This window comes from Spermophilus citellus, assembly GCF_964194105.1.
Source record: "Spermophilus citellus genome assembly, chromosome: 8".
In the NCBI taxonomy this organism is placed as follows: domain Eukaryota; kingdom Metazoa; phylum Chordata; class Mammalia; order Rodentia; family Sciuridae; genus Spermophilus; species Spermophilus citellus.
In genome coordinates this window covers 118,335,425-118,362,824 of record NC_138189.1, presented here as the reverse complement: position 1 = coordinate 118,362,824, position 27,400 = coordinate 118,335,425, and the positions used below count along the sequence as shown (strand labels likewise).

Sequence of the window (27,400 nt, the reverse complement as noted above, 5' to 3'; positions counted from 1 at the left end):
ATGGCATCCATTGACCCAAAGTCATTTACCCAAGGGACTGTGTTGAGTATTCATAACATCTGCTATCGAGTAAAAGAGAAGAGTGGCTTTCTACTTTGCCGGAGAACATTTGAGAGAGAAGTATTAACAAATATCAAGTATGTGCATGAACTTTTCAAAATCCTACTTTATTGACTGAACTTCACAGATTTTACCTATCACCAATGAGCTTCTGTGAACATTTGTGTTCAATTCCTTGTAAAGATGTATTAACCTATTCTTTCATTTCTTTCTGCTAAACTTAGACTGAAATGATTGGATCACTTAAGTTTATGTTTATCTTTGAAAATGGCAAATTTTACCATGGGATTGAGCAATTGTTGTATCAATTAGTTTCTGAAGTACAAAATAAATGAGGAGAAAAGAATTCCTGTAGAAGCTACTTACTACCATTATCATTTAGAGAACTTTGTAACTTAGTAAAACACCTTACTTCAACAATATAAGACAACAATCATAATTAATACCATTATACTTTATAACAAATCAAGATTTTAATAAATATTAACTTCTTGTAGGGCCTAATTTTAAGCAATTAAAAATGTAATAAAATCTGCAGAAAAAATAAGACATTATTTTGATAAAATATAAAATCTTTGTTTTTTAAGTCAGTTCTTTTGTGAACTTTGTTAAGAGTGGTTAAGTCATTACCAGACTGCTGGATTCATAGTTATTGACTTAAGTGTTGAACAAGGAAAAGTATAGGTTCCCTCATGAATTTCCAAACCTACAAAACAACTAATATTTTAGACAAACCATGAATATCATATATAGATATAAAGCAGTACACAATTATTAAAAGACAACAAAACATTTCTGAGATGTGAAAAGCCTAAGATTTTTAGCTCTGGATTTAAGTTTCCTTATAAAAAACCAAAATTATTTTAAAAGATACATTTTTAATAATTCAAAAAAACTCTCATTTATTATATTAATTTCAACAGCTATGTTTAGATTACTCATGGATTGCAAGCATAGTTAATATTTTAATTTTTTTGCCAATCTCATAAGAGATTGTTGTATATACAAAACAATGAACATGCTCCTCAGATATCAAGACAAATATCCTAATTGGTTAGCAGGCCATAAACACAAGTTACTAGATTTTAAAGATATTCTTATGAACAAGTTCAAATTATTTATTACAGATTTACTAAATTCATATGAAAGGCATTTGGTCCAATTATAAGTCAATTTAGTATTATGCAAACGGACTGTGTATAAGCATATTAACATATAGGAGCATACAAGAAAATTTAAAACTTAGAGTTTTAGTTTGAAAATCCATATTTTAGACCTGATATTGAAAGAAGTCTGTTAAGTCTTAAATTTGTATTTCCAGATTTGAGGCCAAGTAGAGAATTTATATCTAAAGACTAAGGCTAGCAAAACTTGAATTGTGAATTTCCTTTTAAGAGACAAGAAAAACAAACAAACAAACAAAAAATCCAAACAAAAACAACTTTAGCTAGAAAAAAATATATATAATATATATTATATATTATGCATATAATTTAAGCACAAAGAATCAAAAAGAAAGTAAATTCAATGGTGGAGGGGGAACATGAGCTCAAATTGATTATGGATAAATTTAGTCCATCTTTTCAAAAGAGACTTATCTGATGACTGAAGCACGGACTATCCTTGGCAAATGTTTTAGATGATCAAACTATGCTGCTTTCAGGAATTCCTTCCCCCTTTTCAGCAGTGGGCCAGAGATTTTATCTTATGTGCTACCAAAAAAGCCCTACACATCAAGGGGTGAATAAAGTTACTTTAAGGTATGTATTGAACAAACCCTTATAATTTACCTTCTGAAAAAGCTTCCCAAAGTTCTTGCAACCCAGGAACAGAGTGTGTTCTTCTGAAATGGAATTACCTACACAAGTGGAATAAATCTGGTACAGAAGCCAGATAAGTACATGGTCTATTGAAGCCAATCGTGAAGTTTAAACACATGAAACAGTTGTACTAAACCAGCATGCACTTCCAGTTATATAGGCTCTGAGGAGGTGAGTCATTGGGAGCATGACTTTAATATATATTTTGTCCCTGAAGAGTGGAGTCTCTCTTTTTGCTTCCTGGTGCCATATTCCCAACTGCTTTCCTGTGCTACATACTTCCACCATGATGTACTGCCTCAACTCAGGCCCCAAGGAATAGAAGTCTCAGTCCTCTGAAATTGGCAGCCCCTAAACAAACTTTTCCTTCTCTAATCTAATTGCTCTTGTCAAGTCTTTTTGGTCATAGCAGTGAAAAACCTGTGGCTCACATGTCTTGTGTTTTTTTTTTTTTTTTTTTGCTGTTGTTGTTTGTTTGTTTGTTTTAGAGGAAAAATAATTACTCCTATACAAAGCAAATAACTTCCTGAATCTGGGAAGTGATTATAAAAGAGTTCTTAGACCCACTGGGGCTGAAGACCTATATAAAATCAGATGTTTGTCTAGTTTTGTTTTTGTTTTTGTTTTTGTTTTTGTTTTTTTTTTGGTGTTTTGTATGTTATTAGGATCTTTTGTGTTGGGAGCAGCCAACTTCCTTCAGAGGATCAAGAAATGGTGAGATAGGATAAAATGTTTTGAGTGTGGGTGTGAAAGAAATGGTTAGTCTGTGGATTACAACTCTATCCACACGCTGGGTATGTGGCACATGCCTGTAATCCCAGTTACTCAGGAAGCTGAGGAAGAAGGATCACAAGTTCAAGGCCAGCCTGGGCAACTTAGTGAGACCCCATCTCAAAATAAAATAAAAAGGTTGAGGATGTAGCTGAGTGGGAAAGCACCATGGGTTCAATATCCAGTACTAAAAAAACAAACAGCAAGCAAGCAAACAAAAATGCTCATACACACAGGACTCTCTCCTGTGTAATCACTAAGTAGTTATCTTGCTGCAGCTGTGGGAAAAAGTAGCCTCAGAATGAAGGCAGAAGTCCCGAGGGCTGCCCATCACTGTGCTCCTCATATAGGTTTCTGACCACCACATCATATCTCTTCAGTCTTATCTAACCTGGTACTTTCTAATTCCATCCCATTCCAGGTGATGTTAAAATTGATCACCTGGTCATGTTTCTGTCTGCCAAACTTCACCATAATGTCACCATTTTCCTCTTTGTGCTTTATTATTATTATGACAGGAGATTCTCTGACATTATTTCAGAATCTTTCCTCATTAAGTTGTAACTCACCAGCTTCAGATGCTATTTATGATTCTTGCCTGAATCAGCAACTACTATCATAGTGGCTAACTGGTGATTTTCGATTTACATCATCTCATAGTTTGCATTTTAGTAGAGAAGATAGCTTCATCGATAGTCTTGTCATTCATTTACTGTATTAGCTCATGGTTTCTTATTTCATTCAATAATATTCCATAGTAATGCATGATTATTGTTATTTATCTTGATAGTCCTGTTGTCTCTTATTTGCTTAGTGGGAGACCTTTCAAAGTAGTTCCCTTTGTCTCTTATTTTGACTTATCCCCTCATTCTCTAAGGACTTCCTTCCACCGCCAGAAGTTCCAAAGTTTATTGGGCACAGTGACACAGTAATTACATCTGCTAAGGAGGCTTATGCAGGACTCTCTCCTGTGTAATCACTAAGTAGTTGGCAACTTAGTTTGGCAACGTAGGGATATCCTGTCTCCAATTTTTTTTTTTAAAGGGCTGATGTAGCTCCATGAAAGAATGATTGTCTTACAAGGCCTTGGGTTCCATCCCCAGTTTCTCTCCTCCCCCAACCCTCACCTACAGAAGAAAAAAAATTTCCGGCTCACTGTGCTCTTTTCCTGCCAGATCTGAAATCAGTTGACATTCATTCTGGTGGAGGATGATATTTACAAGCCAACATCTGGGAGTTTTGGATGCTAATTGCTATTGGTGCAACATTGATTCTATAACTTGTCAATGCACATACCTAAGGAATATATGTATGCATGTTCATATATATGTGGGAATACTCATTCTTCTATATCTTTGTTGAAAAATTGTCTCGCAGGTGCACATGGATCTGGAAGGAGGAATAAGAGGAATGGTGGGTGGCAGGCAGTTACTCCCACAGCATGCTGAGCTTTCCATCTATACTTTTCTGTAGCTACTTGGATTGATAAAAATCTATGATTTCTCAGTGGAGCACAGTTACACACTCCTGTAATTCCAGCAGCTCAGGAAGCTGAGGCAGAAGGATCTCAATTTCAAAACCAGCCTCAGCAGCTTAGCAAGGCACTAAACAACTAAGTGGACATTGTTTCAAAATTTAAAAAATAAAAAAGGCTGGGATGTGGTTCAGTGGTTAAGTGCCCTGGGTTAAATCCCTGATACCAAACAAATAAACAAACAAACAAACAAAAACCCTTCTCATTAGTAGACGAGTTTCAATCTTAAACCTTGCATGAGTTTCAATCTTAAACCTTGCATTCTTTCCACATTTCCATGTTTGTAAAATCTTGTCAAAAAGTGAAAAACTTGGTCTAGTTATTCTTAATATACTTGTGGATTTGCCCAGTCAGTTTTCTTATTCCCTAATATGAGCATCCTCCCAACCTCCGCCTCCTCTCTTGCTCCCAACCCCATCCTAGCCTGTGTTTGAGGGTGCTGGTTGTTGCTGCCCTCTACTCAGAACTTCCAAGTTCTTTCTACTAAGAAAGGAAGGGGAAGTCAAGTGTAATAGAAATAACCAACACATTATTTAAACATAAAATCACAAGTAAGAATATAACTAAGTTTTCTCTCCAGTCAGAATATACATATATTCAGTAAGGTATATCCCACTTCTTTATTAATTGAATTATTATTATTATTATTATTATTATTATTATTATTATTATTGATACTGTGGGTCAAACCCAATGCCTTGAAGATGCCAAGTGCTCTGCAACTGGGCTACATCCCTAGTCCATGTGTGTGTGTGTGTGTGTGTGTGTATTTTTTTTTTTGTTTTGTTTCTGGAACTTTCTTCCTATGTTGCCCAGGCTAGCCTCAAAATTTCGATCCTGCTGTCTCAGCCTTCAAGAAACTGGGATTATAGATTTGGGCCACCACACATGGCTTAAATTTATTTTATTTTTATTATTTTAATATTTTTTTAAAATTAGAGCTTTATAGTTGTACATAGTAGTTGGATTTTCCTTTCCCTCTCCTTGAATTTATTTTTAAACTATCATATAAAAATGGAAAAAATGTATATCTCAATTGGTTTGTTTCCTACTCCTTGAGTTTTATTTTTTATCAAATAATTATTCTTGTTTAAAGTAATCCCTACATACAAAATGTAATAGTTCATTTATTCAACAAATTGTGAATGCCTACTAGGTGCCTAGCATTGTGCAAAATGGCTAGTTATACAGATTCATTCTCAGTTCTCTGCAATTTTATAGTTTAATGAATTTATAAAAGTAGAGCATTTTCCCTATATCTTTCTGGTTGTGATAGAAGTATTAAAAGATGCAAAGTCAGTGCCCAACCCTAAATTGAAGGTTCTGGGCTCATGGAATTTGAGAAAATGAGTGTGTTGTGTGTGCATGTGTGTAAGGAGGCATGCCTGCTCCAGGAATGGTATTGACATGACTTTTCCTTAAACAAGACCAAAAATTCACCTATACACTAACATGTAAGAGATAAGATGGAAATTCTCTGGGTAAGTTTCATTTCACACTTTAAGTATTCAGTATTCAGTGTGTTGGGGAAGAGAAGAAGAGGGAAGTGGTACCAGTATGTCACACTTCTTCTTGGCAAGGTTCTACACTATAACAAGGAAAACTAGTGGACACAAATGTAGTAAAGCAATAAATAGGAGTGGGTAATTGTTGTTTGTTTTTCTAATTTGGTACTGAGGGTCAAACCCAGTGCCTTGCAGATGCTAGGCCATTGCTCTACCACCAAGCTACATCCCCACCATATTAATTTGTGTCATTGTTGTTTGGGACAGGGTCTTTCTAAGTTTCCCAGCTGCCCTCAAATTTTGGATCTGCTTACCTCAGCCTCCCTAGTACCTGGGATTACAAGACAGCACCACTGCATCTAGTTGGAAATGGCTTTTTGAGTGATGATAGGTGGGCAAAGAGTGGGGAGACCAGGAAATTGTTGAAAATAGATTAGAACAGAGGAGCAAACTCTTCCCTTGAAGGGTCAGATAGTAAATATTGTCAACACTTTGTGCCATATATCTCTGTTGGAACTAAAGTCTGTAGAATGAAAGCAGTTATAGGCACTATGTAGCCCAATGATCATGACTCTGTCCCAGTCACACAGTTTATGAAGACAGATCTGGTGGCCACTGTGGTGTGCTGACCCTGGACTACAATGCAAACTCCAGGAGGGCTAGGACTTCATTTTTCCATTTGTTTATCTGTTTCTTTGTTCCTACTTCTATCCAATATCCTAGAATAGCGTCTTATATGTACAAAGTAAATTCTTAATAATTGTGTTGAATGGATGGATGTTGAGTTAGCCACTGGCCCACATTGGAACTCTTGCACTTGTGATCATACATTACTTCTGTCTTCTGTAATGCTAAAGTTTACTGTCAAAGGAAGCCAAACTTGGGGACCTGTAACATTCTTTGTCTTAACACATTCATGATCCAATTGTGGTTGAACAATTCAGAATTGATGGTCCTTATCTGAGTTGGTATTGAAAAACATGGAAAAGTTCTCTGGTAGTGAAGCCTTAGTAAATGTTAAGCTTTTTGATGGTCATTTCAGAAGAAGATAGTAGGTATCTATTAATAAAGAAGATACATCGAGCGCTATATAGAAATGCACCTTGAAAGTTTATCTAGTCATTAATATGTTTTACTTTGGGAGGGGAAATTTCACAAAAACAACAAGGGATTTTTGTATTACAGCTTGCTCCAGCCTTATGGAATTCTCATTTCTTTCCTTTGATGATTCAGGGAGAGGTTCCTCACTTAAATGAGCAAAAGGAAAAGTGTCTTTCATCTCTATCCCCAGCAACCCCACTATAATTGTGACAGATCAGGTGTCACAGGCAGTGAATGCCAAGTTCCTTGTGAATGTGGGCACTGTGGGGCAGTTGTGCTGAGACGTTCATCCCTCATGACAGCTGTGACAGAGGATGGACCTCTGTGGATTCATTATCTGAGAAATAATAGCTGTTTCTTTGATCTTGAACTTGGAATAGATACTGTTTGCTCTGTGAAATACATGTTGACCTGCTTCCAAATTCTTAAGAGGAACTGGGCATACACCCCAGGGTTCTGAACAGGCTAAGTGAGGCCTCTGTTTTACCTGTCCGGGTACCTGTGGTGGCCCTGCTGTAATTTCTTTTCCTCCTTCCTACTTTATCTGAATATTCAGCACTCTCACACACCCACTTAACTCTTTAACTCTTTTGGAAAATATTGGTGTCTATTCTGATGGCTCCCTGTTTTAAACTGACCATTTTCTAGTCCTCTTACTGGGCACTAAACAGGAAGGAAATGATCTATCTTAAAGGTGTGCATATTTTCTTTCTTTCTTTCTTTCTTTCCTTCTTCTGTTTTTTCTTTTCTAATTGGTAAGACATGTCTTCAGGTTAAGAAATGGTAATGCTTTCTTTATCTATGGAGTGCTTCATTGTAGCCTTTCATTTTTACTTAAAGAAGTTGATGTTTGCTCTGAGGAGATTTTAGCAGAGAGAACACTTCAACTGATACTGTACAAATTAGTGACTAATTGTGTAGAACTTGACTAGGTACCAAGTGAGATGACTTCAAGATATTGATATCACTGCTGTGACTAAAAGATCTGATCAGAACAATTGTAGAGGAGGAAAAGTTTATTTGAGGGCTCACGGTTTCAGAGGACTTAGTTCATAGAGGGCTGGCTCCATTCCTCAGGCTGAACATCATGCCAGGAGAGTGTGGAGGAGGGAAGAAGCTCACACCAGGCTCAGAAAGGAGAAGAAGAATCCACTCTCCAGATACCAAATATATACCCCATAGCCATGCCCCCAATGAATCACTTTCTGCAGCCACACCCACCTGTCTCCAGTTACCACTTAGTTAATCCCACCAGGGATTAATTCACTGATTATGCTAAGGCTATAACCCAATTATTTCTCCACCAAACCTCCTTACATTGTCTCACATATGAACTTTTGGGGGATAATCACATCTAAATGATAAAAATAATCAAACCTTTCTTAGAAACTGTTATGAACTTTCCACTGTGTTAAGAGAAAACAGTGAAAAGGAGAAGTTTAATGAGAAATTTTTAATTATATCAAGGAATTTTTGTTATTGTTGCTGGTAATGGAACCCAGGGCCTCTAGCATGGTAAGTGCTGATTTTTCCACTAAGCTCTACCACAGGTTCTAGCAACTTTGAATCTTGGATGTGTCATTTTTCAAAAACAGTAAGCAGTTTAAAGAATAAATGAAGAGAATTTAGAGGAACATGAGCCTTCTTTCATATAAATTCTAACTAATGATCACTTTTATATTAGGTTTGTATTAATCAACAGTTCATTTTTTATCTTTAAAAGTTGGTGTCTGTTTTCTGTCTGCAATTTCATCAGCCTTCCTTGAATGTATTCAGTGCAGACCCCATATTAATAGAATTTTATTTCAAATGGAACAATAAGTCATTATCCTTCTGTTTTTGCAGTGGGACCATGAAACCTGGCCTTAATGGTATCATGGAATGCACAGGTGGAGGCAAATCTTTGTGAGTATGATGGAAAGTATAAGTCAGTCTTTGTCGTTTCAGTGTGTTTTTCTTAAAAAAAAATCACTTTGATGGAAGCAGGTGTTGATTGATTGAAACTTTGCTGTGTGTCTCCAATCTGTACCTAGGTGCTGGGGATAACATGCAGTTGGGCTAGCTTGTGGCTTTATTCTAAGGACCAAGAAGTCTTATTAGGTCAGCCTTGCTAAGCATGATAGTGTGATTGACATGCATCTGTTACTATATGGTGAGCTAATGAGGAGGAAGAAGAGGGGAATGATATTAAAAATGGGGATGAAGCAGAAGGAATAATTGAAGACATGAGTTTAGAGAAAGGAATGTGGGTTGGATCCATCAAGGTCAGACAGCCAGGAAGTTCATTTGGAAGGTCTTTGATGGATAAGCTGATGTTACCTTGCTTGCACATTTTGGAGCTTTCTTTTAGCATAAAATGTAAAAGAAGGTGAAAATTTAAATATACATAAATGTATATACATATGTATATTTAATATATGTATATATACATATGTATACATATACAGAGAGAGATATTGAGATTTCTACTCAGTCATATAGAATAATGAAATTATGTAATTTGCAAGTAAATGGATGGGTCTGGAGAACATCATGCTAAGTGAACTAAACCAAACTCCAAATAGCAAGGGTTGAATATATCCTCTCATATGCATAAGCTAGAGAGGAAAAAAGAAATTTAAAAAAGGATATCACAAAAATAAAAGGGAGATCAGTAGAGATGGGGGTACAGAGGTAGAGAGGAAGGAAAAGAATGGGGAAGAACTGGGGAATGGAGCTGACCAAATGATGTTATGAGTATGTATGAACTATGATGCACCAACTAAAAATAAATAAATAGGGGCTTGGGATATAGCTCAGTTGGTGGAGTGCTTGCCTAGTATGCACAAGGCCCTGGGTTCAATCCCTAGCACCACAAATAAATAAATAAATAAATAAATAAATAGGAAAATGAATACAGTAGAGGAAGGAGATCAGGGTAGGAGGGAGAAGGGAAGTACTCAGGATTGAAATGAAACAAACATACAGTTATGTCAAAATGAATCCTACTATTATATATACCTATAATGCACTAAAATTTTTTAATATGATTTATGTATATGTACACATATAATTTGTACAATTTTAGTTAAACCATAGACTTTTTTAACTAGTTCACTTTCTACCTGGAGCAATATTTGGATTCAGAATAGCTGAGAGATATGGCCTGTGTTAGGGGGAATACACAACATATATTTCTTTTTATAGATTGCTGGATATCTTAGCTGCAAGGAAAGATCCAAATGGATTATCTGGAGATGTTTTAATCAATGGAGCCCCTCGACCTGCCAATTTCAAATGTAATTCAGGTTTTGTGGTTCAAGTAAGTATTGGCGAGTCTGCCTTCTAGATTTCCCCTGTTTCAATAGGGGAAGTGCTTTAGCTTATGGTTTTGTGTGCTACCAGTTGGATTTACATGTTCAGGGAACTGAATTTATTTACATTGGCTTTTCACAGTATCTGCTTAGATTGAAGGTGGAATAAAATGGAAAGGTGGAGAGGACTTGTAGGCAGTGGTGTCAATTCTACTTTTGGTATCATTTCCATAAGGGTCTGCTGTGGCCCTATTTGCCCTTCTTTCATCTCTTTCCTTCCCTTTGAAGATGCCTTTGTCAAATCTTCATATAAAGCAATCTGGATGTGTCTAGAAGTCATCATAATTACCTGTGCTTTGCCTGGGTTGCAGATGGGGGATAAAATGCCTCCCTCCAGTCTGTAGCTGTCTTTAGATCACTGAAGTTTATAGAGTTGAAAGTTCAACATTAGCTGGAACTTTACCTTGATTATATTGTTTTTATGGATTAAGATAACTACACTAAAGAGATGCTTTTAGAAAAGACTCAGTGTGTCCCTTTGAAATCCCATCTTCCCCTTCAGGATGATCTCGTACTGGGCACCCTGACGGTGAGAGAAAACTTAGCATTCTCAGCAGCTCTTCGGCTTCCAACAACTATGACAAAACATGAAAAAGATGAACGGATTCAAGTGGTCATTGAGGAGTTAGGTCTGGATGAAGTGGCTGATTCCAAGGTAACCTGAAAAAACCTGATAGAATCAGACAGGAACAAGGGCCTCCCTGTGTGGACCATGTGACCTTAATCAGAAGTTTCCTGGAACATGTAAGGTCAAAAGGGTCTGCTTTCTGTAATGATGAGAAAAGTGACTGGTTACATACTATGAAGGTGGAAATGAAGCTGGAAAAGCAATCTTAACCATGGTGTGATCCTGGTGTGAATGGAGTGTGATCCCTGTGGAGAGTGCTGCTCAGGCCTTTTTCATGCTCCTCCACCTTCACTGTTCAAGTCACAGCTCTTTTGATGTCTTTGCACTGACTTTTCTTCTTTCTCTTCCTCCTTTTGGCTGCTCTTCTCCTCTCTTCCTCTGGAGGATTTTGTTCAGTTGATTTTTTTATATTTCTGGAATTCATAAATGACTAGAATCCAAGGATTCTTGCTGTTTCATACTGGTGTAAAATTTGTCTCAAAATCTATCTTTATTTTCATTAAGATTTACATTGAGGGACTGGGGACATAGCTCAGTTGGTAGAGTGCTTGCCTTGCATGCACAAGGCCCTGGGTTCAATCCCCAGCACCACCAAAAAAAAAAAAAAAAAAAAAAAAAAAAAGATTTACATTGAATTTTTGCAGTGACCAGGATATTTTTCCATGGTTTCTTTGGCACTTTTGTTGCTCATCCCGTCCCTCACTCTCTCCCTTCTTCCCTTTTCTCTGCCAATATTTATTTCCAGACTCTCATAGGCCAGGCTCTTTCAGGTTTGAGGAATGCAGTTGTCAGCAAGAGTAACAAAGTGTAAAGAAATGAACTCCTCCTTTTGCAGATTGTGCAGGATAAGGCAAGAAAAATGAGGTGAAAGAGTCAGTCTTATAGTTGACCACTCCATATGGAAGTTTTGCTGATTAGACGTTTGTAGGTTGGGGTGATAATGAGCCATGTAAAAGTGATGACTTTGGATTAAGCCCCTGTGACCTGCCTCCTAGAGGCGATAAAGAATGGGGGTACCACTGGCTGCTGCTTCCTGTTATATTTGCTGATATTTTTTAAAATGTGAATTGTATTTTGTTTAGAATTCGGTGATGCCACTATTTTCCATTTTTTTTTTTTTTTTTACGAGTGATTGAGTTGTCATTACTTTGGCCGTTTATTTTTTTACTTGATTTTTTTTTCTTTTTGGGTGGGTACTTTCTTTTTTACCCTCTTTTAAGCATTCATGGCTCTAAGGTGCTTCCTTGGATTTCTAGGAAAAATATACAGAGGCACTATTGGCTTATAATTTATGCAATCTGATTGAAATAGTTTTTAACTTATTAACATTATATTTCATTTTAAACATTAAAGAACTGTAAACAAGATAGTCTGATAACTATAATGATGTAATTTTTGGATAATTACTATAATACTATAATAAAAAATACTGTTCACCTAGATTTCTCAGTTGTTAATATCTTCTTCCATAATTAGTACAGCTACTTTTTACTGAAATTTTTTATATAACATCATGTGCTATTTTATCCTTGAGTACTTACAAGGCATCTAGAAAAAAATAAGGATATTTGCCTACCTTACCACAATATAATTAATAACTAACAAAGTGAACAATATTTCATATCATCAGCTATGTCAAGCCCTTATTCATTCACATTTCCCAAATCCTCTCCAAAGGCATTTTAGAGTTTAGTTATCAATAGACTCAAGCAAGGTCTGTGAGTAGCATTTGAATACTATCTCTTTGAAGACTCTTAATTTCAATATAATTTCCTACTTTTTGCCTCCCCAAACCTGCCTAGTCCCTTCACTAGACACATGAGCATTTAATGCTTGCAAAGATTGAGCCATTTATCCTGTGAAATATCCCATCTTCTGGATATGTCTGAAAGAGTGAATTTGGAATTCTGCCGTGAATTAAGGTGTAGAATGTACCATTGTCAAAGCATTATGGTGAATGGAAAAAATACTGATATGGTATGTTACAAAGTGAACTTTCCTGTCTGAGTGAATCCTGTTCTTGTAAGTCTACCTGGGGACTTTGAGTGGAAACAGGAGTGTTGATAGAAGACTAATAATTTACTACAGATCCATTTCCTTTTCTCCTCCTATCTTTTCTCCTATTTTAGACTATAATTTTACAGTTAGGGCCATGTCATTTTAGTATTCTAACTTACTATCTTAAAACTAAATATTTGACTTGGTGAGGAATATACAGAAATGTTAAAAGCATGGATTTTATATCGGGTCCAGCCAGTGGGCAGCTCTACCCTGAGCCTCAGTTTGCTTATCTGGTAAAAGAGAAAATTCCTCCTTCTCCCAGGTTCATTTACTTCCTCTTTCATAATGAGGATAGTGAGATAAAGTTCTCTAGCAAGACTAGCAGAGCTTAGATCACCAAATGATAATGATCATTGTCATTCTTATTGATAATGCAATAATTTGTGTTTTAGGTTGGATCTGGAGAAGAAAGGAAAAAGACCAGTATAGCAATGGGGCTGATCACTGATCCTTCCATCTTGTTCCTAGATGAGCCCACAACTGGCTTAGACTGGAGCACAGCAAATGCTATCTTTTTGCTTCTAAAAAAGTAAGTGCTATGGGAATATTGGTCTTTCCTTAGTTAATTTATTTATTCTGTGTACCATATATTCTTTGTGAAGGGGATTAAAAATGAACAATATAACTTTTTTCTTCTTTCTTGGAAACAATTAACAGTAAGTAGTTTAAAAAAAAAAGTTAAAACAAGAATATATAGAAGGATGGCCATGGTGGCAGTGGGGAGGGTCAGGGAAGACCATCATGTGACAGATGAGCTGGGAGTAAGTGAATGAGACCAGCTGTATCAGCACAAGAGAGATCTAATTGGAAGGAGCAGCCCCAATGGCCCTGAGGTGGAGTATGCCTGATGTGTGTGGAGCATCATGGAAGCCAGAGGGACAGAACCCAGTGACTATGGGGAGTAGAGGTTGGTTTCTGCAGTATCATAACAATACTACAGCCTGGGGGATGAGCAACAGAAATTACTTTTCTTATAGCTCTGGAGGCCAAAAGGTCACAGGCCACTGTAAAAATTATGGCATTTCCTGTCACTAAGGGACATGAGAGCATTTTGAGTATGTCAGAGCACAGAAATGGCTGTGCAGTCAGTCCAGGGTGAGTGAAGGTCACCAGGGCAGAGCTGATCATGGTGAGGAGAAAAGGGCCTGGACCAGGACAGGGATTGGACCAGGTTGCTCATGGGGAGGTGGAAAGAAGACCTTGGGTTCTGGATTTGTTTTCAAGGCAGATCAACAGGATCAACTCAGGAATTAGATATGGGTTATAAGGATTGAGATAATGACTTCTAAGATTTGGACTTGAACAAATGGAAAAAAAATGAAGCAAATGAAATTATATTTCCTTTTATCCAGAAAGCAGTTGTATTAAAAGACAATAAAATTATAGCATTTGCAGGTAAATGGATGGAGTACCATGCTAAGCGAAATAAGCCAATCCTCCAAACCCAAAGGCCAAATGTTTTCTCTGATATGTAGATGCTGATCCATAATGGATGGGTGGGGGAAACAGGGGAAGAATGGAGGAACTTTGGATTGGGCAAAGGGGACTGAAGGGAGGGTAGGGGGCATGGGGTAGGAAGGATGATGGAATGAGATGATTATCATTACCCTAGATACATGTATGATTGCATGAATGGTGTGACCCTACATTGTGTACAACCAGAGAAATGAAAAGTTGGATTCCATTTGTATAGAATGAATTCAAGTGCATTCTGCTGTCATGTAGAACTAATTAGAAAAATATGAAAAAAGAAGAGCTATGTAAAACATTTATAGAAAATATTCAAAAGTTGAGCTTTGTACATTTTCTATAAGATGAACAAAAATAGTTGAAAACCAACAGAAAAACTCCAAGTACAATGCAAATAAGTCCCACTCCCTGCACCTAGACTCCCTGCATTTTACTTCATTTCTGTCAGATCAGGAGAGGCAGGCAGCGACCAAAGGAGGCAGATTTTAAAAGGCCGCTGAAGGAGGCTTTATTGAGATATTGCTCCCGGGTGGAACTCCATCAGACCCACGGAGTGGACAGGAGAAGAGTCTGAGGAGAAACCCCGTGGGAGCTTGATGGACTGGGATTTTAAGGGGCTCACGGCAGGAAGGGAAGGGCTTGGGACAGGAAAGGGAATTTTTAGGGTCCCTTGTCCTGCTGGAGTTGGTCAGGGGAGCTGGCTGAGCTCCAGGATGGCCAGAGGGTCCTGCTGATTGACAGGCATTAGTCAGGAGATCTCGGTGATTGACAGGCATTTCTGCCAGCATCTAATTGATGGATGTTCCTTTCCTGGGTGCGAGCTGCTTTGTTCTAAGTCACCTCCACCGACCTAACAATTTCCTACCCCCTTCTGTTTCTAATCTAATTACATAATTATTTTCTGACATGTATTCAATTCTTAAACACCCGTGTGAACTCCAAGAATCAGCACCTCCCAGCGAGGAACCCAACAATCACATTTTCATCACTGTCCAATCTGAGGACTCCTATCAAATGTCACCAGCTCTCCTGCTATCTCTGTTTTCATTCTGCCTCAGGATCCTTAGCAAAAACATGTACTTTCTAGCTGTTATATATATATATATATATATTTTTCCTTTTCTGGAAAAGTTCCTCAGTCATTCCCTGTCATGCCTGGACATTCTTCGTACATTTCATGGGGTGACCCTGGGCTGGGCCCATCCCTGTGTTTCATGAGCAAACTCAGATCATGAAATGCTGCTGTGTATTTCTCTGCACTACACTTCTGGGACTGCATGCACCATAGGTGATACTGAGACCAATCATCTGATCCTATTTGTGTCTGCCAAACTTCTTTGCTGGGAAATTACTATTTATGCCTTTAATAGTTGATTAGTATTTTGTTGGTTAAGAAGTTTGACTGGGCTGGGGATGTGGCTCAAGCGGTAGCATGCTCACCTGGCATGCGTGCGGTCCAGGTTGGATCCTCAGCACCACATACAAACAAAGATGTTGTGTCCGCTGAAAACTAAAAAATAAATATGAAGAAGATTCTCTCTCTCTCTCTCTCTCTCTCTCTCTCTCTCTCTCTCTCTCTCTTTAAAAAAAAAGAAGTTTGACTATTATGCTTATATCTTCATCCTCATCAAATCTTCCCTCACCAGCATTAGCATACACCAATAACTCCTGCTCTTTTGGTAGCTGCCTAACTTACACTAGTTGGTATCTATGGAAGGAGGAGATTTCTCTCCTTCCCTTTCTCTCCTTCCCTATTCACTTTTCATTTTGTGCAATTGGTTATAATCTGTTATTGACTGTTTTAATAATCAAATTAGCCCTGATTTGATCACTGGAAGCCATGTCAATTCGAGTTTTGTTTTCTTTTCATATTCCCCTAGTCAATCTTCTAACAATTATTTACTTCATGGTTTCTATGATGTTCTAGGCCCTTCTACTACAGTTCCTGTATGAGCTATTTCTTTCAAGAACCCTGGTTCCTTGGGGTGTAGTTGATATTTAGAAATCAAGAGCTGGTTGCACAGTGTTCTCACTGTTATTGGCGTAGCATTGCTTCTAGACCCTTAGTAGACAGACCTAGGAGACATAAATATACAAATTTTATGTGTATATATAAATAAAATTTAGAAATACATTTATATGTTTTATTTGGAAATATATTGATCACAAATACATTTTACTAATATGGTATATATGTATATACATATACAGTTTATTTTTCTGCTGGAGATCCATAGTTCTCAAACACTAATTATCTGTTCTCTCACTAAACTGCAGTCCCAGCCACAATATATACATATATTTTTTTTTCAATAAAAAGGCACATGTAAATATTGGTGTTTATATATTCAAAAGCTCATGAGTTCATAATAATATTTCTAATTCCAGTTTAACCTCTCTGTGATATTTTGAGTCTTTGCCACTTTCTTATATGTAAGTGACTTCAGAGAGTGAGAGGTTTGGTTCCCATCTTGTCAATACACTCACTCACTTGCTCAGACAAATCACTTGTTTAATGCCATCCAGTCCAGTCACTCCAGCCACTCTCTTTGTGCACCACCTCTGCAAACTGCCCTGCTTTGTATTTTAAGTAATCAGACATACCACTTTCATGGCCTATCCTCTCTATCACTATCTTGCTTCCTCTGAAGCTCATATCCAGGTAAGCAAATCTCTATTCTAGGAGAGAAGATGCAGGAAGATTGAAGGATGTTACAATTGTCCTTGCTTATGAATAAGGAACCCTTAGCTACTTCTTTTATACAGTGTATTGAAATCATTAATCTTATGGTCTGATTCTCTTGGAGGCAGAATACCTTAGGGCATTCTGCCATATCCTGATAGCGTACACTAGTTATTTAATCAAATATGTAAATTGAAGTGATTTTTGTCATAAAATATTTTTAATAACAAGATTGCCATTTCCCCCCATACACTATCAACTAGACTTACAGACAGGATCCTTGGGAATCAGATTGGCTGAAGTAGAAATTTCTAAATTAAGGGTCTCCCCACAAACAACTTGCCCTTATCACCCTAAAGTTCAGAGTTGACAGAACCATTCATATACTCTGACCTTTCCAACTGGCTTTTCACTTAGTCATATCCCTGCCCCCATTAATCATTAAGTTCAAATTACCAAGCGTTTTCTTTTTTCTATTTTAAAAATTTTAATTTTTTTTATTTGTTCTGTTTAGATAAACTTGACAGTAGAGTGTATTTTGACATATTATACTTATATAGAGTTTAACTTAAAATCCCATCCCATTCTTGTGGTTGTACATGATGTGGAGTTATACTGGTTGTGTATTTATATGTGAACATGGGAAAGTTATGTCTCATTCTACTGTCTTTTCTATTCTCATCCCCCTCTCTTTCCTTTATTCCCTTTTGTCTAACCAGATGAAATTCTATTCTTCCCTCCTCACCTCCCCTTATTGTGTGTTAGCATCCACAAATTAATTGGCCCTTTTTTTTTCTTTCGGTGGTGCTGAGGATTGAACCCAGGGCCTTATGCATGCAAGGCCATCACTATGCCAACTGAGCTATAATCCCCATCCACATATTAGATAGAACATTTTGGTCTTTGTTTTTTGGGAATTGGCTTAGTGTGATAGTCTCAGTTCCATCCATTTACCAGCAAATGCTATATTTCATTCTTCTTTATGGGTGAGTGATATTTTATTTTGTGTATATGCCACATGTTCTTTATCCATTCATCTGTTGAAGGGCACCTAAGTTGGTTCCGTAGCTTACTATTGTGAATTGAGCTGTTATAAACATTGATGTGATTGTGTCACTGTAGTTGTCTGATTTTATTTCCTTTGGGTATAAAAGGTTCTTAACAAGGAAAATAAATGTAAAACCAAATAAAAGGTGACAAAAACAACATGTATGTATACATATACATATACTTTTAATAACAATATTGAACAGTGATTTTGGCCATTTCTTTTAACCATAAATAATAACTCCTGTGAAACGGTAGTTTAGTACAATTTCTCCCATGGAATTAGAACAGAGTTTAAATCTCAGCATTGTCCTTTAGTAACATTCTCTCCTTGGTCAGTTGCTTGATCTTATTTAAATGATATCTGTAAATAGAAGGAGACAATAATATGGGAACTGTTATAACAATATTGTGAAAATAAGGTAGGATGTACTTATTAATTTCAACTATATTACTAGGACATAAAGATCAAACAATCCTAAAGAGCCAGAAGATTTAAATGATCAACGAGAAGTAGGCAAATGACCATTGTTTTAACATGTAATAAATACTTATGACATACCTGGAATGCTTGTTAAAAATATGGATGCTCTGAATTCACCCTAAGAGATTCTAATTCAACCTCTGGGAAGACTGTCTGAGAATCTGCATTGTCAATGAACATTTTAATGAATTCTAGACTGTTGTGCATCATCGTTAAGAGGCTCTAGTGGGGCTGGGGATGTGGCTCAAGCGGTAGCGCGCTCGCCTGGCATGCGTGCGGCCCAGGTTTGATCCTCAGCACCACATACCAACAAAGATGTTGTGTCCGCCGAGAACTAAAAAAAATAAATAAATATTAAAAATTCTCTCTCTCTCTCCTCTCTCACTCTCTCTTTAAAAAAAAAAAAAAAGATATCCTGTGAGGGTTGGTCATGGTCATCTATCTACACTGGGGAATTGGAGGGTTCAGAGTTTTCCATAGTCATATTTTCATACTGTATAGGAAAAAATATTCATTTTACTATTTGAATAGGTCATCATTTTCAGTTCAAAAGAAGGAGAAGGGCTGGGAGTGTAGCTTGGTGGTAGAACTCTTGCCTAGCATGCGGGAGGTCCTGGGTTCTATCCTCAGCACTGCAGAACAAAACAGAACCCCTCCCCCACAAAACATCAGTATAAAAGAGACTCACAGAGGGAGAGAGTGTTCTCTATCACTTTCCCAGGACACTACTGAAAGCTTATCTGGTCTTAGTTTAAGTATGCCTGGTCCTTGAAAGGGAACCATTTCCCTCTTTCCCTTACTCTACTCACCTTGCAACCTAAAAAAATCCACAAATTTATCCCATATGTGCAACATAAACATAAGGGTATTCAAACTCAGAAGATTTTCATAAATTTCAGTATATGTCAGGAATGGAACTAAATGTTAATGTTATTCAGGGTATCTCTGATGAAATGGATGTTATGTGAGTTTGAGTAGCAACATTCTATTAGTTAGAAATGATTATTTTTATTTAGTGGTCCTTGATTCCCAAATTAAAATTTCTTTCCTGTATGAAGGAGATCTTACAGTTCCCTTTAGTGAATCACTGAAAGAATAATTTTATAATTCTCAAAATCTGGTGCTTAAAATAGGGATATAGTCGCATTTTCTTCACAATAGCTCAATTTTCCTTATTCTAGGAATATTTCCATGATTTCCATTTTATTTATAGGAACATTTATTGTTTTAAAACACAAAGTTATAAAGATTTTAAGAAAAAATATTATATTTACATGTATAGTTAGTAGTTTCCATCTTTTTCTTTTCTTTCAATTTAATTCTTTCTAAACTTCCAAGTTTCTCTAAACATTTACTTGGGCAAATTGAAAAATAAAAGACACAATTTGAAAGAAACACTCAAGGTTAATTAACTAACCTAGATTCATTAATCACCAAGCTGTTTGAAATTAATGGGTTGCTACATATCTTCTCATACAATTGTCTTTTGGCAGTTACCGTTTCATTTCCACCAATTAAAATCATTCATGAAAACCAATAAAAAGGAAGATCAGCAGTATTATTTCAGTTTATTTAAGTAAAACTCCCTTGAGAACTTTTTTCTGATTGGTCTTAATTAAATAATAATTTAAGTGACTAATATGAATATGACCAATAAAGAAAAAGAGTTTCAACGTTACAATAGTGATTTTTTCCCCCAAGAATATAAGGGGAACAACAATTTTGTTAGGTGGGAATGGTGAAATTTAAAATAAAACACAATCAATATGATAAATACAATAAGGTGTTTAGGTTAATTGGTGTGACGTATGTCTATTATAAAAAGTTGTGGTGGAAGCCATGCCTGTTAACCTTTAGCCCTGGAGCCTTATTTAACAGCTAACTTGCTTACCAGAAGGATACTTTTGCGATTTCTTAGTTTGGTCTGAGCATAGAGAGGTAAGTCCTGACAGTGTCAGTGCAGAAAACAAATTTATTTTTCCCTTGAAGAGTACATTTTCCATAGCAATTAGTTCTTCTGGGGAAACTCTAATGTACTAAGAAAAATTACCATTTTGTACTTAAACGAACTAAAGAAAAAAAAACAACTATGAATTTGTTTTAACATTAAATTTTAAAATGCACAATTTTGAAGAACCACTGACTACCAAATTGGAAAGAAACATGAATTATATATGCATGTTTTTAATCATTGTTAACTTCAAAGAAATGTACATTATATACTTATGTAGGTATGTATGCATGAAATCAAGATGCAAATTGGTATAAATTGTGTTAGTTCTTAGGCATTGTTTTAAATGTAAATAAATAAGTTTTTAACATTGAGATTCAGCAACACCCTGGAAATAAATAAAGCTACTCTTCCATGACAAAAAAAAAATAAATAAATAAAATAAAATAAAAAAAAGAGGCTCTAGTGTTTTTTTTGGGGGGGGGTTGTTTGTTTGTTTTTGTGGTGCTGGGGATTGAACCTAGGGCCTTGTGCATGTGAAGCAAGCACTCTGCCAATTGAGCTATATTCCCAGTCCCAGCCCTAATAATAACTCACACCTACTTTAATGAAAACATTTAGTTTAGGTTCCCCAAGTGTCATGTAGATAACATGAGATGAGAAGTTCATACTTGAAAAATCAAATTAAACTTTGGATAAATGCTCTCACCATACAATAAAGTATTTTATTAAGAAGTGCAACGTTCAGATATCTAATGACTCATTATTTTCCTTCTTTCAACTTAGCATTTCTGAGCAAGGACGAACAATCATCTTCTCCTTTCGTCAGCCTCAGAATTCCATCTTCAAGCTGTTTGACAGCCTCACCTTATTGGCCTCAGGAAAGCTAATGTACCATGGTCCTGCCCAGAAGGCTTTGGAGTACTTTGAATCAGCAGGTGTGGTTGACCTTTTCGGCACTAGATCCTTCCATCATAGACTCCTGGGGGAGGACAGTGGGATGGACAGGAGCACTGTTTGGTCTCTGCATAGACTAACTGGGGTGCTACCACTCCAAAACATTTTTGGTCAGTTTAGTGTCAGGAGTTTTCTTCATTTTTCAGTGTTTGCATGTTGTTTAGGTCTCTTTCCTTCTTCTCCCCTCTTTGAATGTGTGTGTGTGTGTGTGTGTGTGTGTATGTGTGTGTGTGTGTGTGTGTGTGTTTCTCATGGGCTTACTACCTAGTTATGGTAACCTTTCCCTGAGAGTTCAATAATTAACTGGCTGGACTCACAGCCAGCTACTCAGCTGAACATTTCTAGAAAGACCTAGTGTCATTCATTTTCTTCTAGATCATGTAACAGATAGTGATGTTGTTCTACTTTTATGAGGGCTCATGGAGATGCTCTTTGTTTTCTAGTAATACTAAATTGGCTTGAGTGGGTGTGAGTTATTATTAAGCACCGGAATGGCTGGTCTTAAGTTTGACCTGGGTAGGCAAACATTTCTGGGTTCCCAGGTTCTCTTTCAGATTGAATTGTGTGATCTTTTTAAGGCTCATGCAATCTGCTTCATTTTAGAGACATTTAGAAATTATTATAGATATTTCTTTATGACCCCAAATACAGTTTTTTTAAATATTCCCTAGCTATCTTAATATTTTAATTTATTCTCAGCCACTTAAAATTAAGCATGCATGGGTTTAGGGAGTTCAGAGGAGATGAACTTAAAGAGTCAGGTCTCAGGCCAAGTTCAGATGATTGTGCCAGAAGAAGTTGAGGTGAGAGTTTAGGTGTGCTGGTCATGTTCTCTCAAGAATTCAGTTCTGGGAATTTGTTGGCTATTTTGAATTATGGCAGCATGATATGATAATAATAATTTGGATCTCTGAATTTAATAGGTGGAGAAGCAATCTTGTTGACATGCATAGTGCCATTCCAGCATTTGCTTCATGAACTCAGAAAACACAATGAACCCAGGCATTTTTTTTTCTTGTATCTAGATTTAAGAAGTACTGATAATCATCAGTTGATCTTGATCAAAAGGGATCAGTATATTATGTTCTAAAAAGTCCAAGATTGGTTAACACACACACACAAACACACAAAAACAATAAAATAAAACCACATACACACATATTTATATGTATAATATATGTGTGTGTTTACAAACAAACACACATAGGGTTGGGAGACAAAGCATTGTTGAAATATTTTGTGAATGAATAAGGAAAGTATAAACCAGTGAGGTGAGAAGAAAGCAAGAACATGGCAGAGAAAATGTTAGATTTGTCTTCCCTAGCCTCACTTCCCTCATTCTCTGGAAGTGAGTAGTTTTTACTTTTCAAGCCCATCAGGTTGAGTTCTTTGGTTGCTTTGTTTCATAGGTTACCATTGTGAGCTCCTCAATAACCCTTCAGACTTCTTCGTGGATGTCATCAATGGAGACTCCCCTGCTGCGGTGACAGCAATGCAAGAGGAAGAGGGTGAAGGTATGTGAATAGCTTAGATTCACAGGTCTTTGCCTGGTTGAATTGGCTGAAATTTAGCAATGTGGTGGCTCATTAAAACTTGGCTTTCTGAATTCCTACTCATATGGTGTTGTGATACCAGTTAACAGATAGACTTTCTTCTCCATAAGAGCTATGGATATTCTTTATTGAGTTTATGAATGACCACTTCTGTTCTATTCTCAGTTGTAAAGGAGTTTTCATTAAAAAGTAAATATGATAATTTTTGTCATTTTTTTAGAAAAAGAAATTGGCACTTCATACTTTTGCACATAGTAGAAAACTAGGACAAAACTTTTTAATTAAGACTTATAATTCTGTATGATAAGGAGTCTATTTTAACGTTTAAGGTCCACATATTTAGGAAAAGGTCTGTGAGTTTGCTCTAGCCATAAGATCCAGGCAGAAGTCATGTTAATTCCGTGTGTTTTTCTGATGTGTAGAGCAATGACAGTGCTAGTGATTTTTCTATGCTTAGCTTTAAAATTTAGGTGTTATCCATGAAAAAAATCACAGAAAAAAAATGCTTTAATTGTTTGTCACCTATTAATAATGTTTCTCTTCTATTTGTGCTTTTATTCCAAAGCCAATGAGACTGAACAGCTATTAATGGGAAAACTGCCAGTGATCGAAAGATTAGCTCAGTTTTATAGCAAATCCCCTTTCTATAGAGAAACAGAAACTGAATTAGAGAGACTTTCAGGTGGCCAACATAGCAGCAGCAACTTGGCCTTCAAGGAGATCACCTATGTCACCACCTTCTGCCATCAGTTCAGATGGATTTTGTGGCGTTCGTTCAGAAACTTGATGGGTCATCCCAAGCCCTGGATAGTTCAGGTAATCTTACAGATTCTTTTAAGTTTGCTGTAGAATATTCATGTGGATGCAATTTGGTTCTGCAAAGGTTTATTTTCAGTGATTCTTGGAATATATAACTCAGAATTGTTTGAACTAGACAAGTTGTAAGGGATCATCTTAATAAGAAACTTATATTTTTCAATAAATGGAAGCTAACAACATAATCCATATTTGGGGTTTTTAGTATCTGTCCACTTTCATTCATTGATTCATTCCACAACTTGAATACAAGGTCTTGAGTTGTATTTTGGGAACTCTAATATGGTAGTAGACAAAGTGAGTAAAAATAACAACCTCTGATCTCATGGAACTTATTTTCTTATAAAGGCAGAGTGATGATGAGTGAAGTAATACAACATACAGCATGTTAGATTGCAGGAGGGACTACACAAAAAGTTCAGGCAAAATAGGGATAGAGAAGAGAAAGAGAGAGGGCAAGAGATAGGGAAAAGAGGGTTGATTTGCTTTTGAAATTAGGTGGTGAGGGAAAGCTAATGGCTTTGAATACATCCGAAAGTACCTTGGACTGTCCCCTCTCTGAGGAAAGAGCCTATATGCAGAATGTGTTCCGCGTAATTGACCCTCCTCCTTAAGAGATTCTAATGTTTGGAAAGCACTAGATATCTTGAAAAGTTTTCAGTTTAAACACAGATAGTAACCACACTTAGCAATTAACAATTTTTTTATTAGTTGCTCAAAACATTACAATGATCTTGACATATCATATATCATTTGATTCAAATGGGGTATGAATTCTTATTTTTCCCACATGTACAAATTGCAGGATCACATTAATTATACAGCCATGTTTATACATACTGCCATACTAGTGTCTAGTGTCTGTTGTATTCTGCTGCCCTTCCTATCCCAGCAATTAATAATTAACACTGTCACATTAACTCTCTTTACTAAGATGTGATGATAACGTTCTTTTTCTCCTTTTAACTGGCAATTGGTCATTGTTGATTATTACTCCTTAAAGTTTTTTTTTCTTCTTTTTTGCTATTCCTAACTTCTGTGTCACAATAAAAAGTTCCCATCAGTCCATCATTTATAAGGAAATCAATTTAGCTAGTTATTTGGGAGTTGTCACTTTTATTATTATTGAGTTTAAATTGAGAACTGAAAAATGGCCTGTTGTAAGTTCTACTGAACTGACTTCTTAACATGAGAGCCACTGTTTTTATTTTTAAGTATTGTCACCTTCCAGGTGTATCTGAGAGCCTGTTCCTGTTTCAGTCATGCTGTCACGTTTGTTATACCACATGTTTCTGAACTTTTCATTTATCATTCTATAGAACATGGCCACTTTTGTGTTCTATTAATCAAGGCTAACATTTTATTCTCCGAGAATAGATTTGATGTCTTGTAGAATCATGTCAGGTTCAGTGGGTCACCCATTGTTCAACAGTGGGGTGATATAAGGAGTTGATTCTTTAGTGTGTTTTCTGTGTTAGGTTTTTTTTTGTTGTTGTTGTTTTGTTTTGTTTTGTTTTGTTTTGTTTTGTTTTTGTACTGCCTCTAAACATGGTTTATGTCTCATCCAGGACCCATGTATGATAGTTATGGGCAGGGCATGAATAGAACATGGCTACTTGGTATACACCAGGATTGTGCCTATTTGGGATCTTGGCTTCATTAAGGCACAAACACCAGGCCCAGAGTCTCCAGGTCACCTGTTCAGCCTCATCAGCAAACTCAATCCCACAAAAGGAATTCCCACAATGTTCAGAGAAGTAGCCATCTCTAGAATAAGGGTAGAACCTTGAAGCTCCTGGAGTTTAGCAGAACAACTCATGTTAAAGTTTGTGAACTCTGAAGTGTTAGTGTAAGAGTAGGCAAACCCTTTTCCGTAAAGGGCCAGATGGTAAATGTCTTAGGCTTTGTAGGCCACATCTAGTCTTTGTCTCAGGTGGTCAACCCATTTTAGCATGAAAATAGCTGTAGCTCATGCATAAGCAAATGAACATGGCTGGGTTCTCATGAAAGGATATTCATGACACTGAAGTTTGAATTTCATATAAATTACATAGTACAAGATAATCTTACCTATTTGGCCTCATTTGGCCTGGCAGCCATAGTTTACTTGGCATAGGGTTTGAAATCTTGTCTGATTTTTATTTCTCTAAGTTTTGATCATAGAATTGTTAAAATACTTATGACTTCCTACTGATAAATCTTGTATCTCTTGACGTATAGCTGTACTTTGGTTTGAACTAGATATATACATACATGACTCAGACTTTATTTCTAACCAGAGGCTGTATTTGGGAGATATTGAAAAGAATGGATGATCTGAATAAGATTTATTGTTCAATTATTTCCTGATCAAACCAATTTAGAAGACCTGTGGTTAATCTCTTAGAAAGTCATTGTTTTCTATGAGCATATTAAACATTTGACTATGGATTTATTTTGTTAGTAACTACACAAACTTCTCTAAGAACATGTCTTGAGAAATACTCATTCAATCCATTTGAACAAAAGCAGATTAAAATATTTGGACGATTTCTTTTTCTAATCCTTCTCTTCAAAACTGAGACTGGCGGCCACTTGCTCAAAGCTCAGTCATTTGATCCATTATGCAATTTCATTTTGCCTGGTGTCTTTTCTTCCTTCATATAAGAAAGAATAGCACAGATATACTTTGAAAACCATGACATGATCATAGGATTCACTGATTTGCCAGTATGGTAGAGAACCGACTGAAAATAAGGAACAGGTGTTGTGTTAGTATAAGATATCAGGTGTGAATGCTAAAGAAACAAAGAATGCAGAGCCTCTGGATAGCAAGACTGAATATAAGTTATCCTAAGTGAAGTATAGATTGCCATAGACCTGTGCGTCCTGCACATTGGCAGATCCATCTTTTTCTAATGACGTGAAGTGAATGTATTCTGAGGGTAGTGAAGGCATGGAACAGAATGAATTTTACCCTAAATTTCTATCCTCTGTTGAAAGACATCTTATGAATAAAACATTTAAATAATATTGTTTCCAGCCTGTGGTCTTTACAAACCAGTCTTTTCAGATTATGATTTAGTTTTTCTATTTTGGCTTGTTGCCTGTCTAAACTGTTCTTCACAAATCACTTCATGTGTGGATACAATTATAATATTGAGTATTTCTTTTAAAGTTTGAAGATTTCAAGATAAATGGTAAGGCATTTTGTTTTCTCTAGACTTCCATTTCCTATACTTTTATATTTAACTCATGAATCATTATATGTGGAATCCCTCAAATAAAACATGATAATTACCCCTAAATCTTTTGTTGATTGAAGCATCCCTGTGAGAATTTTATCCTTAAAATAAAAGTGGTAGACTGGGGCTGTGGCTCAGTGGTAGCATACTTGCATGGCATGTGTAAGGCACTGGGTTTGATTCTCAGTACCACATCTAAATAAATAAAATAAAGGTCTATCAACAACCAGAAAATATATAAAAAATAATTTCAAAAACAAAAAGTGGTACTGGCCCAGTAAACTTGGGAGTTGTACACAGACTAAGTAGGTGAGGATGATGAGGAACTGTTAGCTCAGGTGGGACATTGACTGTAGGCTTCACTGGCTGAGGTTGAAGGAGA

At 36.5% G+C, this 27,400-nt stretch overlaps 1 protein-coding gene across 1 annotated transcript; it reads left to right on the top strand.

Moving 5' to 3' along the window:
• LOC308654720 (broad substrate specificity ATP-binding cassette transporter ABCG2-like) lies at window positions 1-24,408 on the top strand (the record flags this gene model as incomplete). Its single annotated transcript, XM_081304381.1, has 9 exons — window positions 1-137; window positions 8,637-8,696; window positions 9,978-10,092; window positions 10,647-10,799; window positions 13,226-13,362; window positions 21,255-21,406; window positions 22,835-22,939; window positions 23,544-23,747; window positions 24,293-24,408. 9 exons carry the CDS (start codon window positions 1-3, stop codon window positions 24,406-24,408), a joined length of 1,179 nt encoding a protein of 392 aa, XP_081160507.1.
• Window positions 24,409-27,400: the final 2,992 nt, after the last annotated feature.